This window comes from Odontesthes bonariensis, chromosome 15, assembly GCF_027942865.1.
Source record: "Odontesthes bonariensis isolate fOdoBon6 chromosome 15, fOdoBon6.hap1, whole genome shotgun sequence".
NCBI lineage: Eukaryota > Metazoa > Chordata > Actinopteri > Atheriniformes > Atherinopsidae > Odontesthes > Odontesthes bonariensis.
In genome coordinates, this window is record NC_134520.1 from 15,369,564 (window position 1) to 15,387,621 (window position 18,058).

An 18,058-nucleotide genomic window follows, 5' to 3' on the forward strand; every position below is an offset into this window, starting at 1 on the left:
AACAGCAGAGCCGTGAGCCTGGATCAGTTACATGCCAACGCTCAGCAGCAGGGGTGCCCTGATGTCTGCAATCAACAGTTACGGAGCTGCAGCCAAATGTTATGTACACTACCACAAACAACTGTTAAGAGAATGTGAAGCAATTAAATAAATACGACTCTCTCAAATGAGGATACTGTAACGCAGTGTAAAAGGATTAACAGCATTTCTGAATCCTGCTCCGTTCATTCCTCAAAAATCACGAATCGAGTAAAACTCCTACCGAGTTTTCACCTACTGGCCAGTTTAGTTAGCCTTTAAACAATGGGCCCCAATTTCCTCTGCTTAAAAGTAAAGAAAAACAAACAAACAAACAAACAAACAAACAAACAACAAAGAAAAACAGGTACCACGACCTCATAACCATCTCCTGGAAGGGGATTTTTTTAAAATGTCTGCCTTGGCACAGGAGCCATATAGTAATTGTGATCGGTTATGTCCACATGGATTTATCAACCCCTGATAAATCTTTAATAATTTCAGTAATGTCTTACAGAGTGGCCACGTTTCCTCCCTTGCTGACATCATTTACACTTAACCTGGTAATCCGCAAACTAACTATCCTTCAGACATGTTGTTGCTGCAGAGGGAACACAGATGAATGGAACAAATGAAATTAAAATGTATTAAAAAAAAAAAAACGTAGGAAAACAATCTCCAGTGTAAAATTGGCTTCAAGACTTGTCAATTCTTCTGTCCTCCACTTCTTTCAAAGCTACTCCCTGGTCAGTCTGCAAAGTTTTTATGACTGAGGTAGGTGCTTTTTATCCAAGGACAAAATAAAAATGGAAGGCGTCACACGCCGACGTGTTCTGCCGTTTCATAATTAAGAGGGTGAAATCCTGAAAAAAAAAAAAAAAAAAACACCTTTCAAGCTTTGAATAAAAGAAAACAATAGAATTGTAGAATTTCCATTACATTCCAGGTATCTCTGTCCTTCCAATCTTTTCAGGCCATTTCATTTGTTGTTTTTCACCTTCGACCAAAAACTACTGAGGAGCCTCCATTTTTCAATCTGCCTGTTTCATCACTAACGTGACAAAGCTCTGATGCAAACAATGAGCGCCCGTGGCTAAAAGAGCCTGTCATTTCAAGTCTATACAAAGAGGGATGGAGAGGAATAGTCTGGAAAGAGAGTAGCAAGGGTGGTGGTTGTGGTGGTGGTGGGGTGCTCAACCCATTCAGCCTCCTTAGCAGAGGCAGGACAGTATAGATACTCTCTGTAAGGTGACAATTGCCCCCCCCCCCCAAAAAAAAAAAAAAAAAAAAAAAAAAAAAAAAAAAAAAGCTGCTTCCAGTGGTGTACAGTAAAAAGAGGAATCCTCATCACTCTATACTTCAGATTCATTGACAGAGCAGGTTTGAGTATGTGTTTGTTTTGTCTGGATTTAAGCCAGAGCTGCTAAAAGGCTCTGATGTTTGGGCATAAGGGAGGGTTTGTTGCATCTAGTGGATTACCGTGTTCCTGTCCTCAAGTTTTAAGCCCCCTGCCTCTCTGTCTCTGCGTGTCAGTCTATGAGGGGACAGAGCTGCGGGGTCAGTACGCAGTGACCAGGTCTTTGTCGTAGTTGTATCGGCCCCTCTTGGGGGCAGGACTGTCGGCGCTGTCCTCTGTGTCCTCGCTGTCCCCTCCAGCCCCGCCCCCTTCCTCCTCAGAGGAGGAGTCCAGAGTCAGATCTACCACTACACCTGCTCCCGGTGCCGCCGCAGGTCCTCCTGTGACTCCAGACATCCCAACAGAGCCGCTACCAGATTTGCCCGACAGGCTGGTGCTGCTGTGGGCCGGTGAATGACCATTTGCTTCAGGAATGCCTGTTCAAGGACAACTCATTTTAGAACATGATCGCCAAAAGTAAAGTACAACTGCACCTCCTCCTCAGAAGAGGGTACCACTGACAGGGTTTGAACACTCACATATATCAACAACACGGTACTCGGGTGTGTGACTGCGTTCTCTTTCTTTATCCCGCTCCTTGTCATCGCTGATGGGTTGCCAGGAACCGTCTGTTAAGTACTCGATCTCCTCAATCTCCTCACTCGTCTCTTTCAGAATCTCAGATAACAGCCTGAAATACACAGTGGAGGTAAGAGACACATCACAAAGCAGATATCCCTCGAATACAGCTCACAAGCAGAAGTCAGCACGAGTTCAAATTCTTTGCTTTTCTTACTCCTGCTGCCTGCAGACTGTATTCACTCACAGAACGCTTCTACAACTATCCATGAACGTGCAATGGAATAATAACTGTTAGTAAAGCTCTATGAAGGCAATTGGGATAAAGACGGCTATTCTTTCTTGTTTCCTATGTAGAGAAAATGTCATTCTTTAGAAAAGTAAGAGAGTCCAACTGAAGGCATAAGAGCTTAGAATGGAAAGGAACTTAAAAGCCTAAATTGTTGTGGATAAATACAGTCCATCACAGATTTTTCAGGCAGCTCACTTCATAGTTTTTTTTTATTTTTAAGTGATGTAATGGCTAAAAGAAGGAATAGAGAGAACCTACAAACACTTCTGACAGATTAAAGGTCTCAACTTTGCAAAACATGTTGAGCTCTCAAGGTGTATGATTACATGGTTCACCACATTATAACACCGTTATAACATGGAGACTGAATAACCAACAAACAAAGTCATTTACAGGATCAGAAGTCTTGGACTGCGAGGTACAGCTGCAACAAAACTCTTTACATGACATTAAAGCCTTTTAAAATTAAACTACAATAGTTTGGTGTGTGGTTTATAAAAAGCTCTGAAGGCATCTGTGTCGTTTTGATTATAAAAAGTTACAGCACGCGGTTATATGAAATTACAAATTACAAATTACAAAAAAAAAAAAAGTGAGATTGTGTTACAGAAGCAGGGCGAGTCAGAGCACGTCTCCTTACCCATCGATTGTGAGCAGCTCAAATGGTGCGGGTTTGTCACAGACGGGGCAAGTCCATGTGGGCTTCTTCTCATTCATCTGGAGGAAGAAGACTGCGTCGAAACACTGAAGATGGGCACAAGTCAGAACTCGGCACGGTACACCGAGCCGCATCTTCACCAGCTGGGACATGAGAGGTACAGGATGTAGCATTAAAACATCGGTCATTTTGAATTCTTCACTTCTAAACATATGAGGTTTGTAGATTTCTGCAGACAGACTCACTGGACAGATGAGAGAAACTCTGAGGCCCGTAGTCGCAATTTCGCTCTCCGGATCAAAACGAAGTTTGTCTTGGACTGTGGATAAATTGTAAGAAAACACAAATCAGAGCCCTGAACGCACCAACTGGAACGTTAGGTGTTAAAAGCTTCACTTACTGCGTTCGCGACAGCGTTCCGCGCTCTCAACAGAGCAGAGCTTCAGCTGGTTGAAGAGATCTGCTGCAGTGAAGACTCTCACTAAATATACGGCCACAGAATAGCGCTGAAAGAAAAGTATTCACACGTTTTGAGCTTTAATTTTCAAAAAGGTAGCCGTCAGAAACTGAGCATCAATAGTTTTAATTCTAAAACTGCAACCTTTTTAAATCAAGTCATAGTTTACGTGAGATTTTTTAAATTTTGTGCAAACCCTTCCACGTGATTTCTCTCAACCTTTAAGCAATCTTCCTCAGTCCACAATCCAATATTTCAGTCTTCCAACGGCATAACAGAATTGCAAGTCAACACACTGAAGAGTTTTAACACACGCCTTGCCCTAAGATACAGCTATGAGATGATTCTGTCTCTGACCTTGCCAAAGTTTCCCCAGGTGACGGTGACTCTGTTGGTGATATTGGAGAGATGCAACCAAGGAGTGATGTTTACAGGGCGGCAAGGACGACGGGGTTCCACGCCAGGCTTATTAGAGGGGTAATATCCCTGTAAGCACACAATGGAAATGTTAAACATCGAGTCAAATACTCAGAAACAGAAATGACCTTAAACACATCCAAAACGACATACCCGATTTACCCACAATCGAAACTTTTTTCAATAATACTGATGGGGTTTCAAATCCCCCTCAAGAGGGAAGTCTTATTTTCCCAGCAGGCATCCGGCAGCTCTTATCTTTTCTGTGGCTCACAGAGAGCCATGGGGAATTTTGTGTAGGCGTGCAAGTTAAGTGCAAGAAGAACAGAGACTACCGATCAGTATACGAGGCGCTTTTATTTCGATGGGTGGTGGAAATTTTTTTATTTTATTTTTTTTGCCCCATTGATTGTCCATGGATGCATGGCAAGTTGACCCTGAGGTCACTCAGTTGTAACAATGACCAGCTATTCTCCTTTTTTTCATGTCAAACAAAAGAAGCCTTGCAGGAGTTTGAAAATTCTTGTTCTCATCTGTCCAGTGTTTATTTTGACATTCGAATGCAAGGTGAACAGGTCATTTCGTATGTGGACTCCTCAGCCTTTCTGCAGGAATCCTTTTTAGTTACACATATATAAGAGTATAATTTGTAAGTCTACCTGCAGGATGTTTAGTTATAACCATACTATTGACACTCAATATTTTCTCAGTTGTTCGTCGGAAACCAGTCGAATATAAAGTCTTTAACTCCGTTCCTGGAAGCCTGTTTAATGGAGGACTGCTGCGCTTTACTGGTCCAACTGCAGGGAACAGAGATGGAATTAAGGGGCAAAGTTGATGCACAACAGAGCCACCAGATGTAGTTGCCACAAAGCCAAATCTACAGCTGTGTAGGCAAGAGCTGGCCCAGTAGAACATAATGCACCAGTCACCAATGGTCAAATCCCCAATACTGCGACGCCAGTGTGCTATCAGCCCGCAAAAACTGAGACAGCCTATGTTTGCACAGCACGAACGAATAAAGGCGAGTGATGACAGTGTAAAGAGGCGGTGACATAACAGTACAAGATATTTGAGAAAAGGGCTTCAGAGCCTGCTGTCATATCATCAGTTTATTTTAGCTGGCCATCACTCCAACATCAGTCCAAAACTTCAAGCAAAAAGCAGAAAATGGAATATCTGACAAAGTGAGAAGAAGCTCTTGTATATTTAAAAAGGAATGAATTAGATTACTGTCTGCATTAATAAGTAAATCTGTAATAAGACAGCTAAATAAGTGTTTATTAATGTTTATTAATGGCTCAGAGTAATTTTGTTATCTTTATTTTTTCTCCCCAAACAAGTCATGGAGATTTGCCACAGAAACCAAAGGCCATCAAGCAACACGGTTTAACTGAAGAACGCTCGTGTTGGTGGGAAACTGACATCAAAAGTGTGTGGTTGCCTTCAATAGCAACCTTTTAAAACACAAGAAACTACCCAATTCCCTTTCCTGTTTTCACAACATTGATTTTTAAACTGCTGTCTTTCAGGTTTGATTTGTTGACAACACTCCTTGTGAACAAAACAAAGCAAACCTTTGTGTGGATGTTTAGGCTTCCCACCACAACAGTTTGTAAGCCTCGGAGCGACTACCAGCTGGAAAAAAAAACAAAAACCTTTCTGCAAACAAGTCTTGCTAGTTTGTTGATACATTCACGTTAACAAACCAACATCTGTGTGAACTTGGTTATCTTTTCTCTTGCCTTATTCTACACAGATCTACATTAGGGACAACAACCCAGCACCTGATGTGAAGTACACGTGTGAAGAGGCAACTGGAGAATTCTTCAGCCCCTCTTTGATTTTCATACAGGAGAAGTGGCTATGCACTAAATGACACTAAATTACTTATTTGTGGGCTTTATATTACATAGAGCCTGTTTAAGGCAGGCAGGCAAGTTTGGTGTAACATCCAGCAAAGGCCAAAGGTTGGAGTTAACCCTGGGCCATAGTGTCACAGACTCCTCTTTAATACATAATGTGTATGCTCTTCCGGATGAGCGAACTGTGTACCTCTTGACTGAGGAAACTCTTTGACAACAGAAAAATGAACAAAGTTTTAGTCTAGTCTATAATCTGAAAGTGTGGCACATATCTGAGTGAATCAACTCACCGGCACATGACAGTAGGACTGGTTGACTTTGACAGCAATGTTGGGAGGATACTGGTCCTCCTGAACACCGATGGAGTCTGAGTAGCAGATTCTGTACAGAGGGATTAGAAAGAAAAAGCATGGCACCAAATAAATGACCAATTGGCCAATGGAGAATAAGTGTGAATGAAACTACTTTTTCCTTCCTTCTGTGTGTGTGTGTGTAAGAGAAAATGTTATCAAGGTCACAGACAGCATCACAACATTCCAGACAACAGGATTGAGAAATATCCGGATACTTACCTAAGAACCACTTGGATTGACCTGATTCCTGGACGAAGCTCACTAAGAACGTAAACAGTCACAAATTAAATAAGCATCGATATAAAAAATGTAAATAAAAAGAGGATGAATGAAAAATGCAGATCTTGTCATTTTGAAATTCACCTTGCATTTCTGATCTGGTCTGCTTGGGTCGGTGTTAATTCAAAGATGCATTGACTGTCCTGCAGTTTCTCATTGTTCTGGGCAACTGTTTAAAAAAGATAAAAACAATGGAATAAATTGCAGGAAAAAAAACCATGATAAAAACAACACAAAGAGCAGCAAAATAACCATTTTTACTAAATCTAAAAACAAGAGCAAAGAACCAACAAATGGTCCAGACTCACTTAGCTCTGTTGGTGGCAGCAGTGTCTCTAGAGTTTGGTAGAAGGGCAGTGGGACCAGCTTGATCTCTGCTGCAGGTGCGGGGAGCGGTTTGGAAATGCCGTTGAGGTAGTCTGCGCCCTGAGAGGTGGCAGTGGGGGAGGAGCTGAGGGATGAGTATGCAACTGGGACACCTTCTGGACGCCGCGCCGCCAGCCAACCAGAGGTTTTGGGAAATCGTGACTCATAAAGTTGCCTGACATTCTTGAGCAGTTCTGGGCTGTACTCGGTCTGCACCAGCCTCAATGCACGCCCCACAAGGTCCTGCTTCAGCCCACTTTTACTGCGACCCATTGAGGCTAGCAGTGTCTGCAGGTCTGAGACCCGGAAACTTTTGACCATGTTCTAGAGGGAAGACGAGACAAAAAGCATCGCAGAGACAATAAAGTAAGGTAATGTGGAGAACTACATGACGACCGAACCAACAAGCCCACGTGTTTTCAACTGCTTTATCTCAACTGTGGTACAGATGCTCAACTGAAATGCAAAGCCCTAAATTGCTACAGAGTTACTTGTTTAGATTACTTGGATTTTCTATAGCTGATTGAGACGGCAGTTAAGGGATTTTAAATAATGAAATTAAACAACACCAAGTCTTTCTCTTGAGGGGTTTTAATTTCCGCATCCGATCATACTCTTGCTGCTAGGCAAAACACCACATATAGGCAGATTCTGGTATTGAGCCAGATAACAAAGATAAGCCTTGGATGAAGCAATTTGTTGGACTATACGTATACCATTAACTTAAACCTCACAGAGATGTGGTATTTCAAGCAAACAAAAAAATGTTTCATGATTATGACAGCCCTATTTACATGTAACAGTCGACACTCACAACAGCCCACATGTCAACTAAGTCCTGAGCAATCACTAATGTCATTTAGCTGCATCAGTACTGCGATAACGATTAACCGGTTTGTATGCAGCTAACAGCCAAAATATACACGGAAGACGAACAAGCACAGATGTTTATAGCCTGAAAACAGTGAAAGTGTAGTCGACACAATCGAATGATAAGTAAACACTTATAATGATTCTTGAAAAAGTACCCTAAATGCGCAGTTATCAATGTTTATCTATACAAAGGCACAACCTTAATACAATACTTCTAGAGTAAGTGGAGTAGTTCATGTAAAAGCAGGCCACAAAAGGTACATAAAGCAGCTGACCCTTCCATTTCCCTCGGGATCAATAAAGGATCTATCTATTCATCTTCACACCAGACAATGAAATAAAACAAAATACTTTTTTTTTTTTTGAAAAAACAGCACTGCCTGAGGGTTTAAGTTTAAAAGGGAGCAGTAAAGTTGAGCGCATGCCAAACACCAAATGTTATTGTGGCTGGAAAATCCTGAACCTTTGACTTGCCTCTACTTTGTCTGCTTGTGTTCACTTGGACATCAGTAGATAACTGTGTTGTATCCAGATCAAATCTGCACAACAAGCTCTATGTTTATCATTCGTCTTCTGATGAACGAACTGTGCCATAAAGTCAGTATCACTTACGTCTTTTCAGTCTGTTGAACATGGCCATAGCGCTATCAGCAGGCTAGCCTCTTTTCAGGCTGGACTGTCGGTACTCAATAATGGCTAATGAACATTTTGACAGGTGCACAGCTTCAAAAACAAAGCGGCTAACTAAAGACATATATAATTGTCAGCGAAATAGCGTCAAATGGTGACACACCAGGAGGTGTGCTAGCAGCAAACACCCAGATGCTTGTAGAGTGGCATCATTCATTTTCTGTCTTCCTTCAGAGCATGATGCTAGCTGAAGCAACGCACTTTCCTGGTTAACATTAACTAGCAGGGTAGCTACATTAGCCTTACAGGCTAGTTCGTTTCGTCGTGTTTACAATACACCACATTTGTAGGGGTATATACTCTTAACAATACGTATATACCACCTCCAGTTATCCCACAACCGGTGTGACTTTCAACTCACACTCCCGCGCCCGTCTCACATCAAGCAAAAGCCATCCAAGCTCTACCTACCATCGCTTCCACCAGTTCGGCCGCCATCTTCGTGCAGCAGTACCGCGAGAGTCAGAAATGACGGCTAGTCTTTCACCAATGAAACACTAAGACGGCTTTGATTGACGTGCAATCTTAGCCAATCAGCGCGAAATCTCCATCAGCAACGAAATCTGGACGTTCAAAATAGGAGGAGCTATCATATTTTAAAGATACAGTATACCTTTTAAAAAAATACTCAGAGACAGGTCTGCTTTCTTTAATAGGCCTCAGTGTTCACTAATGAAACCACGTGTGACGGTAATTTGAAAAGAATCACTTGTCAGTTTTATAATCTTGAGATATTTTGACCCCATGTCTTAAAGACCGTTTAAATTCAACGTGAATGTAAAGTATGGGGTGTCAAGTGGATTAGGTCGGATGGTCCGTTTAAATCCACTTCAAGCAAAAACTCCGTTTCAGGTTCTGCACCCAGCCGTCCGATGTTAAGGTAACGCTTTGTTTGTGATATGTTCACAATTAAGTTTAAACGTCTGATTAAATAATCGCAAATACACGCAACTCCACGTCAAAAGTGCATGGGAACCGAATGCTCTCTAAAACACAACTATCACGTTTTATCATCTTGAATGGGAATTTGAAAAAAAATGTGTCAAGGAAAATGTACAATCCCCCCGATGATCCAGCCCTGCTTTTGTAACAGCACCTGATATCTGGGCAAAGAAAAGCCTCATGGAAACAGAAAAATCAATTGAGGAAATTGCAGTATCATGTAATAAAGTAGTGTGTTTCCTTTGGGCTTAATTTTGGACGTGAAATCTCAATACATTTTAGTAAAAGTAAAGCTTTGGTGGTTCCTGGGAAAGGTTATTTATGCTTCACATTATCTACAATTAAAAGTTATAAAGCAAAAGTAAGATTCTGGTACTTTAGCTGCTTAAACACCTGTTTGTGGGTTATAAATGCACAACCAAATCACAACTTAAAAGTACAGACTAACATTTATTTCTGCTTTTTTTTATAATTAAATTTAAACGTTGCCTCCTATTTTTCATTAATGGATTATTGTCACTTTTAATTCATTTATGTTTTACTTGACCCTGGATTATTGTATTTGCTGTATGCATTTATATTATTTCTCAAATCCTATGTCCTCTTGAAGAATGATGACCTGGATGAGTAAAATCTGTGTTTTCTATCTAGGAGCCAATTTTGGAGGGATCTGTTTAGTGACTTGAGAGAGAGGCATCTTTTCAATGGCAGCCCTGCACACAAAAAGTTGGTACGATACTGCTTCCTGGGAGTCCTGCAGAAAGAGCTGGATGAATACAAGCTGTACTGGAATACTCACACCATTCGTCCTGTTCACCAATCCAGGTGCCCATCTGGTAAACCAGAGGCAATGTATCACGTACCTCAAAGGTGAGTATGAAAGGGTTTTCCTTATGGTATATTGGATTAAGTTATATAATTTACTAATAAGACGACACTGCCATCGTCGGGTGTATGGGGGGGAGGATATCACCTCCTGGAGTCACCTTATTTATTGTTATTGATTTCTACCCATCATTGTGTGAGTGTGGTGCTGTAAAAAAAAAAATGAAAAAAATGTGGTGCTCAAAAATTTCTGTACTTGAATGCACTTGAAAACATTTTGTAACATTTTGATTATAAAAATTAAAATTCCCAATAAAGTCTTCCCTCATGTGTAGTGCTTTCTCTAATATTTGACACTTAGTTTAACCCAAGATCATAGCTTATCTTTGGGTCTCTGCATCCTTGTCCTGTAAGACACTCTGGAAATAATTGGAATGTTAAAGTATTTTAAGTCATTGTCAAGGTCAGTGTGACACAGTGTTTTATGTAGTTTAAGACATTGATTGTGTGACATATTTTCAGACAAGGCTAAGTGTAAACGATAGAATATGTTTAGGAGCCACAATTACCGGAGCTGCTGAATCAGTGTCTGACTCTCCATCTGTAGGTTCCCATATCTGGAAGTTAAAAACAATATGTCAGTGAGCACTTCAAATCTGATCGACAGAACTAGAGCTGAACAAATTTGAACACAAATATTGAATTCTATTATTCTGCCTGATAGTGTGTGTGATTTGCGACACAGGGAAAGATCACTCACATTATGACTTTCAGTGAAAAACATGACTTTGCAGGGATCTGCACTAAATAAAGTTATTTTCTTACATTTGTAAAATATGTGTAGGCCAGGACACTGCAACATTAACCATAATTTAAAATGCTATTTTAGCATGTTTCATCGCGAAAATATGGCTTCTATGTAAAATCTAGAAACATTATCACTTTCAGACAAAATTTATATTAGCAATGTAAGACACAACAAATGTAGCACTCAGTAATGTGTCAGCTGCATTGAATTCTGCAGAGTTTGGATCCATGATGATCACCTCTGAATCTGATGAGTTGGATTCAGAGTTAGTTTCCTGAGCTGTGAAATACAAGAACAGATATAAGATGATTTTAGACTACTCAGAACAACAGACAACTTTTCTTGACAAATAAATAATTTTAAAAAGCTCTTGTTGGTTGGCAATTCTTTCACAATTACTTACAAGACGTAGAGAAATCTTCAGCTGTACAAATGTACAGTGTGATGCGTTGGTAGGCCTTTCCCAATGCCTCCTTGTACTCTTTCAAAGTGAAAGGTACTTCTGTTCCTGGTATATTGCTTATCTTTGCACCGTCAGGGTAGAGCAGTACATAGGGGCCACCAAGTAAGTTGCTGTGAAAGGCCTTCATTTTTAGCTCAGCAGCTCTCTGCAATTCACCAGCATCCGACTCTGGTCGCACCAAAAGGGGAAGTACTGTTCCTCTTACAGGATTAAGTCCACCATCTTTCAGCCGCATAAGGCCTACTGAAATCTACATAGAAACATTGAAATGGCGACTTAACTAGATCAGTGACACTATAAATACATGACAGAATGAACTGTCTGTCTGTAAGTTACCTTCACAACCTTCAGGTTGTCTTTTGCTGGTGCTTTTTTCTTTTTGACACACGCTTGTCTCTCCTTCTGTTTTAGACTCCGGAAAGTCTGAAATGACTCCAGTGCACTTTTTCCAGGAGCCTCTGCTTCAAATAAGAATCCAATCAATCGTCAATAAGAAAGAACAGAGAGACATACAGTGTTCTCACCCATACTCATAAAGTATATAGAGTGTACATTACCTAAACCTATTTAAAAAAAAAAAGAAAAGAAACATTACCCTCACTTGTGCCAGGTTTGTCATCAACATCACGCAGGAATTTGATGCCCTTGCCACATGAACAACAAAACAGTGGTTTCGAAGGCTGGTGGTGTCCACAAATAGGACAGTACATTATGATCTGCAACAAAAAAAATCAAGTATCATTAGGTTGCTTTGGACTTCAATTGCATTAACATTTTAGCCGTCAGTTGTTTCCACCCGGATGTGTTTTTGTTCCGGACTCTCTGTACCTCAATCTGACATTATGGTACCTTCTCAAAAGTCCCTGGCCACCCCACAGAGCTTCAACTTCACATTCATCCAAATAGCTATTGTTACTGGAGCCTTAGATTATTGTTAGCATGATTATTAATGATAAAAACAACAACAACAAAAACGACAACAATAATAACAACAACAACGACAGTAATAAGCTGCCGGAAGTATGTAGCCGTCAGTTGTTTCCACTCGGATGTGTTTTCGTTCCGGGCTGTCAGTACCTGTTGTTACCATATTACATCCATGGTTGTTACTTTTTAGTTGTTTTTGCCTGGGATAGACACTGCTCTAGAGTGAGAGCGTGTGGTGGTAGCCTACATAATATCTGTGTTTTGCTGCATATTAGAGTAAAGTTACCGAATTCGATTCTCCTCTTGTTAGTGGTCTCTCCGTTTTAACCGAAGATAACAACACACGAGCATCCTCCAGTTAAATTTTAAACTTGGGGCTACAAAGTCTAACCAAATAACACAAAAAGCACACGTAGCGACATTAAACACTAACATTTGCACTTACTTTCTCATTCGTTTCCCAGTGATTACACCTAGTTTCTTCTTCAAAGTTACTTCTCCTGACACGTGACAGGTGCATCGGCAAAAGCAGTCCCCGATTATCCACTTCCGTTGTGGCTCTTTTTATTTGTATTGCAGCCTCTTTTATTTGCAGCGGCGTTTCTTTTTATTTACAGCGTCTCTTTTATTTGCAGCGGCGTTTCTTTTTTATTTGCCGTGTCAGTGTTTCTTTTCTTTGCCGCTGCGTTTCTTTTATTTGCAGTAGAGTTTGTTTTTGTTTGCACCGTTACTTTTATTTGCAGCAATGGCGGGTCCCGGCCACCGTAATAAAAGCCTACATAAAAAATACAAGATAATGAAAGAGCTTACAAGGTAGCAAATAGTAGTGCTCTGCGTTGTGCATACATTTCTTGTTCCATTATTTAAACAGAAGAGGGCAACATGGACCATGATTTGAACTGAACGTGATTTAATTCACCTCCTCTATTAAACTGACTGAACAAAGCGGATCTATCTAGACGCTGTGCTATTGTACACGGCGAGTGAATACACAATGCACATGGTGTGGGTCAATTATATGTAATTTGGGGGTTCTTGACATCTCCACAACTACACAGTTAATAAGTCGATCAGTAAAGGTTGCTTGGACACAGTCACAATTAAAATCAGACTTTTATTTGTTTCAGAGCTAAGAGACTTCAGAACATAAGAGAGACAAATAAATAGTGTATTTGGAACATTGTTTTGAAACTGATGCACTTAATCTATGAAGTGACATCTTGGATTTAAACATTTCATGCACACAAGTGTGACACAGATTCAAACAAGTGCTTTCTAGACCAGATAGATAATATGTAGGTACTGTGGTAAAATGATTTAAAGAACAATTTAAACATTTCAGTTTAAAAGCAGATGAAGAACAATGGCTTTAATTCCATAGTTAAATATCTTTATTTAAAGAGACATCCTCAACTTCTGGCACCATGCAGAATTACCATTAAAAGATTTTGAGTTGTAAATTTCTGATCTCTACACTTTAACATAAAGAAGTTTACTCTATTACAGTTAAATATTCTAAACAGTATAAAGTGATCATTAAAAAGGGACAGTGGAGTCTTTGGTGTTTAGAATTGAAGAGATATAAGTAACTGCTGTTATTATTTCATTTCAAAATCTGTAAAAGATACTGAATTTTTCGCTAAAGTTTGATTGAAAGAATTTTGGTCATTTAGGGTGCTGTAACATTATAACGGGGGGGCATAAAATCAGCGTTTTTCAAGTAAATCAACAGTAAAATATCACACAGAATCAAAGACTCATGTAGTAGAATTAAAAGCTGTTTATTTTAACAAGTAGTTATATCCCCAATTATCTTTGGGTAGGTGAAAAAAACAAAAACAAATGTCTGTGTTGCAAATGAAAAATGCCCATTATCTTATTGCTAATGCAAAACAAACAAACAAACAAACAACATCTTTACAATGATATCTTGTTGGTAAAATCTGTAATGAAGGTAACCCTGAGATTTGAATTACAAAAGGTGCTTGACAAAAACAGGAAATTTAGCAATCTTAATGAGTCACAATGTTTGCTTTTAACTCTTTGTGCCAGCAAAATACTATTGTGCTCTCTTCGATAAAGTGGCACGAATGAACTCCCAGTCACTGAACTTGACCCATTAATTATGCTCTATGGTAGCTGAAGTAATTCTTTGGACAGCATCCTAAACAGGCTAACTTCGGCATCTAAAAGGTCTTTGATTCTATAACATTCATCCTTGGCACACCATGTCTTACTAAATCTTCAGTGTTTAATCTCCCGTAATTACAAAGATTTGCTTAGGTTAATAAAAAATAATCCGCCTCAATTGAGACCCCCTACCTGGACCTCCGCTGTGCCTTCTTTGCCCCTTTCTGTGAAGGGATAAATTCACGGTCTTATAAATAGACACCTTCAGAACCGTGAAGCACAATTCTTTGATTCAGGAAAAAAGGCTGTTGGATACCTAGAGAGAGGTTGTTAGCAGCAGGTCTACCAGAGAGAGAAAAAAACCCCACATCTAACGACAAATTTTTCGACAAACAAAGTGGCCATATTTAGCCTTGAAGTCTGACGTCATTTCCACAGGTTGTGATTGTGTCAGACGTGAGCGTGTCAAGGTTAACAACAGTTTAGAGGCTCATCTTATCTGTGATCGTGTAAACAGTAAGATTTCGGCGAGAGTCAAGTGGCATTGAGGCATTAGTTTGATTAAGGGTCCTATTTTTAAAGGAAAAAAGCCATGCTGGGAACCACTTTGTCACAATTCTAAGAAGACTTTTGGAAGAGGCATTTTCAGCGTGGAACCAAACAAAGCTCTGCAATGAGTCTGAAATATCTTAATGCAGAAATGACGACGGAGAGCAGAAGCAGCTGCAATGGAAGCAGAGACAGACTGGGACTGAGTTTCACTATTGACTACCTTCTGTTCAATAGAGTCAAAGGTTCTAAGGAAGAAGCAACAGAAAGCCATGCGGCAGAGCAGACAGAGAACAACGTGCAAAATCATCAGAATCCTAAACTCGAAAAGGTGAGGATCAACCGTGAGAAACAGGGGAATGGTCAACAGCAGTCAGAAGCAGAGACTGAAAATAGCAAAGCCAGTAAAGAAGAGGGGGATGAAGAGCAACGAGGGGAGGAGGTGGAAGAAGTGACCACCACCACAACAAGCAGCAGTCTAGAAAAATCTACGAACAAACCCAACCACTCTTACATAGCTCTCATTTCCAAGGCAATTCTGGCGTCTGAGGAGAAGAAACTGCTGCTATGTGACATCTACCAGTGGATCATGGACCACTACCCTTACTTCAAGAGTAAGGTACGTACATGCCTTGTCTTACTCTGTTTATATGGCAGCAAGAAATTCACATGTAAAATCGAAAGCTTTATTGTGGGTATGAAGGAAGAAAGAAGTTCAAATTAAGTGATGATGTGAAGCACGATTAACAATACAGAGGAATGATTTGTGTCTGGGGGATCTACGAAATGAAGCATGTTCTATTGATGGAAATTCGGTTAGGCCAGTCATTGGACAGAAAATGACAAAGCATGTTTGCGCAAAGGCGTAAACGTGGAGAATTCGTAGCAACCGTTTTCTGAGGCGAAGCAACCTGGTTGGCTCAGGTAATCTGTTTGGGCTCTTAGGAGCTCACAGGGGCAGTAGATGATCTCCTTGTTGGCAAATTCACGAATAAAGTAATCCTGTTGCTAGGTCGCAAACTGCCTCTGCCTTCACCAGGTGCTACAACAGATTGGATGTAGCCTGGTGGATTAAAGCAGATCACTGGTTGACATGCTAAAAAGGTAATTCAGAGTGTCGTGTTTTACTGCGATCATATGCACTCATAGCACATAACGGTGCCCGATGCCCACAACAGAACATCCTGAAGGTGATCAATAACACTTAGCGGCCTGTTAGGTTAATTTTCAGTTGGTGACACCCATTGTTTGCCTTTAGACTTTTGTCTTAACCTGACCTATTGTCTTTAATCGCTCCAACAGGATAAAAACTGGAGGAACAGCGTGCGCCACAACTTGTCCCTCAACGACTGCTTCATCAAAGCAGGCCGAAGTGACAACGGTAAAGGCCACTATTGGGCAATTCACCCAGCAAACTATCAAGACTTTTCTAAAGGGGACTACCAATGTCGGAGGGCGCGGCGGAGGGTACGCAGGATGGCAGGACAACTCCGCCTTCGCTCCCTGACCTCCTCCTACCATCCCATCACAATCCCCAACAGAACAACCTGTTGGTGCTGTCCTCAGGTCCCGGCACTCTCCTGCTTGATGCCCAGACTCTACTGGCCATGGTCCAGCATTCAGCCACAAGTGGGGCTCCACCTGAGCTTAAATGCCTCTGTGCCCTGAATGTGTTTGTATCGCTAAGGTATAAAAATACTTAGAGTTCTGAACAAGAATTTCTGTTTGATAATCTTTTTTTTAATTTTTTTTTTTATCACTGTATCATTAGGTGACATTAAAACTGTAGTTGATTTGGTCAGAATGACATTACATTCTTTCTCAACTCAGGACTTTTAGTGATTAAATACAATAAAATGTATGAATCTTTTAACGCTGATGCACATCTTTCTTTTGTATTCTGAATGTTTTTTGAAGATTTTGTCACAATCTCACAAAAATACTGAATCTAACACTATGTGTGTTGTTTTTCTTCATCATCTGCATCAATTCTACAGTAGATTTTTGTACAGTTGAGAATTGGGTTGGGGTGAAGGATTCACTTGTAAGTTAGGGTAAGTGTCTAAGGTATGGATTATGTCAGCATAAAGTCCTCACGAAGACACTTGGACAAAGATGTGTGTGGGGGCTTGCCCATGTGTGCAGATTTAGCTAAAAGTGAGCCCACTGCTAAAATACCACCCGGTGTTAGATGCTAATTAATCAAATCTGTCGGGATGCAAAATCTTGTGCTTTAAGAGACTAAATTGGGCTTTCCAAAGAGGACTCCTATGGAAATGAGGCCAGATAATCTCAGCAATCCCAAATAGTATCAAGAAATAGGAAGCTTATCACACTGTGTAATCTGCAGTCGCTGCTGCAGAAAGAGGGGGACCACGGGTGGTCCAAGATGAAGGGAGTAGAGGAAAGGGAAGGGGGCAGGGAGAGAGGGAGGGAAGGAAGCACTGATTTATTGGAGAGGGGTGGGAGGGCTTTTAAAGGATATGCATAAATATAACTGATAGGTTCAACTTATTTGTTGAAACGATATAAACAAACAGCCAGAGTCAGTGAGTACAGTATGGAAGCAGAAACATTATCAATATCTATAAATGGAACTGTTTAAGGGGAGGCAGTACAGGTAGAAAGGAATAAATGTTTAATAGATAGAAATCCTCATGAAAATTTCCCAAATAATTAAGACAATTATTTTTTATATTATAGGTTCTCTTGCATTTAGTTTGATACCATGTTGCTAGATGTGCATCAAAGTCGATCCCATCCCAAAAACTGAAATCTAAGCACCAATTAAAGGCTGCTTCAAAACTCCTTTTTTGCTATATGGACATATTAGAGTCAAAGTTTTTCACAGATTTTGATTTCTCTGTTTTTATTTTAATCATTCCATTGGACCGATGAATATTGCCGATAACCAATACAAAAAAAATCAATTTACCCAATTTTTTGAAAAAGGAATAGAATATTCCATAGATCAAGGTCCGAATTAAATATGAACAGAGTCATCAAAAGAAGAAAGGGACCAAAAATGGAGGCTTTGGTGTATGTAAGTGCTACTGAAGTGCAGATTTCTGGCCCAACAGTTCAACAAATTTTTCCAAAACATCCTCTAAAGACACAAGCTGTAAGATTCTACAAATTTCTATTGGAATCCTCTATTTACAAGCTTCAAAT

General features: G+C 40.3%; 2 protein-coding genes across 2 annotated transcripts; one reads left to right on the plus strand and one right to left on the minus strand.

Annotated features, from left to right (window-relative positions):
• Positions 1-1,307: 1,307 nt before the first annotated feature.
• pias4a (protein inhibitor of activated STAT, 4a) lies at positions 1,308-8,701 on the minus strand. The gene is made up of 11 exons (XM_075485168.1): positions 8,655-8,701; positions 6,623-7,004; positions 6,399-6,483; positions 6,255-6,296; positions 5,973-6,063; positions 3,758-3,886; positions 3,344-3,449; positions 3,189-3,262; positions 2,926-3,086; positions 1,954-2,105; positions 1,308-1,851 (listed from the first exon to the last, which is right to left on the minus strand). Exons 1-11 carry the CDS (start codon positions 8,679-8,681, stop codon positions 1,577-1,579), a joined length of 1,524 nt encoding a protein of 507 aa, XP_075341283.1. The 5' UTR covers positions 8,682-8,701; the 3' UTR covers positions 1,308-1,576.
• A 6,337-nt stretch (positions 8,702-15,038) lies between these two features.
• Positions 15,039-16,555, plus strand: foxq2 (forkhead box Q2). Its single transcript, XM_075484536.1, has 2 exons — positions 15,039-15,506; positions 16,190-16,555. The coding sequence occupies exons 1-2, from the start codon at positions 15,039-15,041 to the stop codon at positions 16,553-16,555; spliced, it is 834 nt and encodes a 277-aa protein (XP_075340651.1).
• The last annotated feature ends 1,503 nt before the right edge of the window (positions 16,556-18,058 follow it).

What these genes read in the sequence shown, in the direction of transcription:
- pias4a (XM_075485168.1), bottom strand. Translation starts at nt 8,681, where the DNA reads ATGGCGGCCGAACTGGTGGAAGCGATG. An exon ending in GACCAGATCAGAAATGCAAG is followed by an intron (nt 6,297 to 6,398) that starts GTGAATTTCAAA and finishes TTACGTTCTTAG; the next exon opens with TGAGCTTCGTCCAGGAATCA. An exon ending in GTACCGTGTTGTTGATATAT is followed by an intron (nt 1,852 to 1,953) that starts GTGAGTGTTCAA and finishes GTCCTTGAACAG; the next exon opens with GCATTCCTGAAGCAAATGGT.
- foxq2 (XM_075484536.1), top strand. Translation starts at nt 15,039, where the DNA reads ATGACGACGGAGAGCAGAAGCAGCTGCAATGGAAGCAGAGACAGACTG. An exon ending in ACCCTTACTTCAAGAGTAAG is followed by an intron (nt 15,507 to 16,189) that starts GTACGTACATGC and finishes TCGCTCCAACAG; the next exon opens with GATAAAAACTGGAGGAACAG.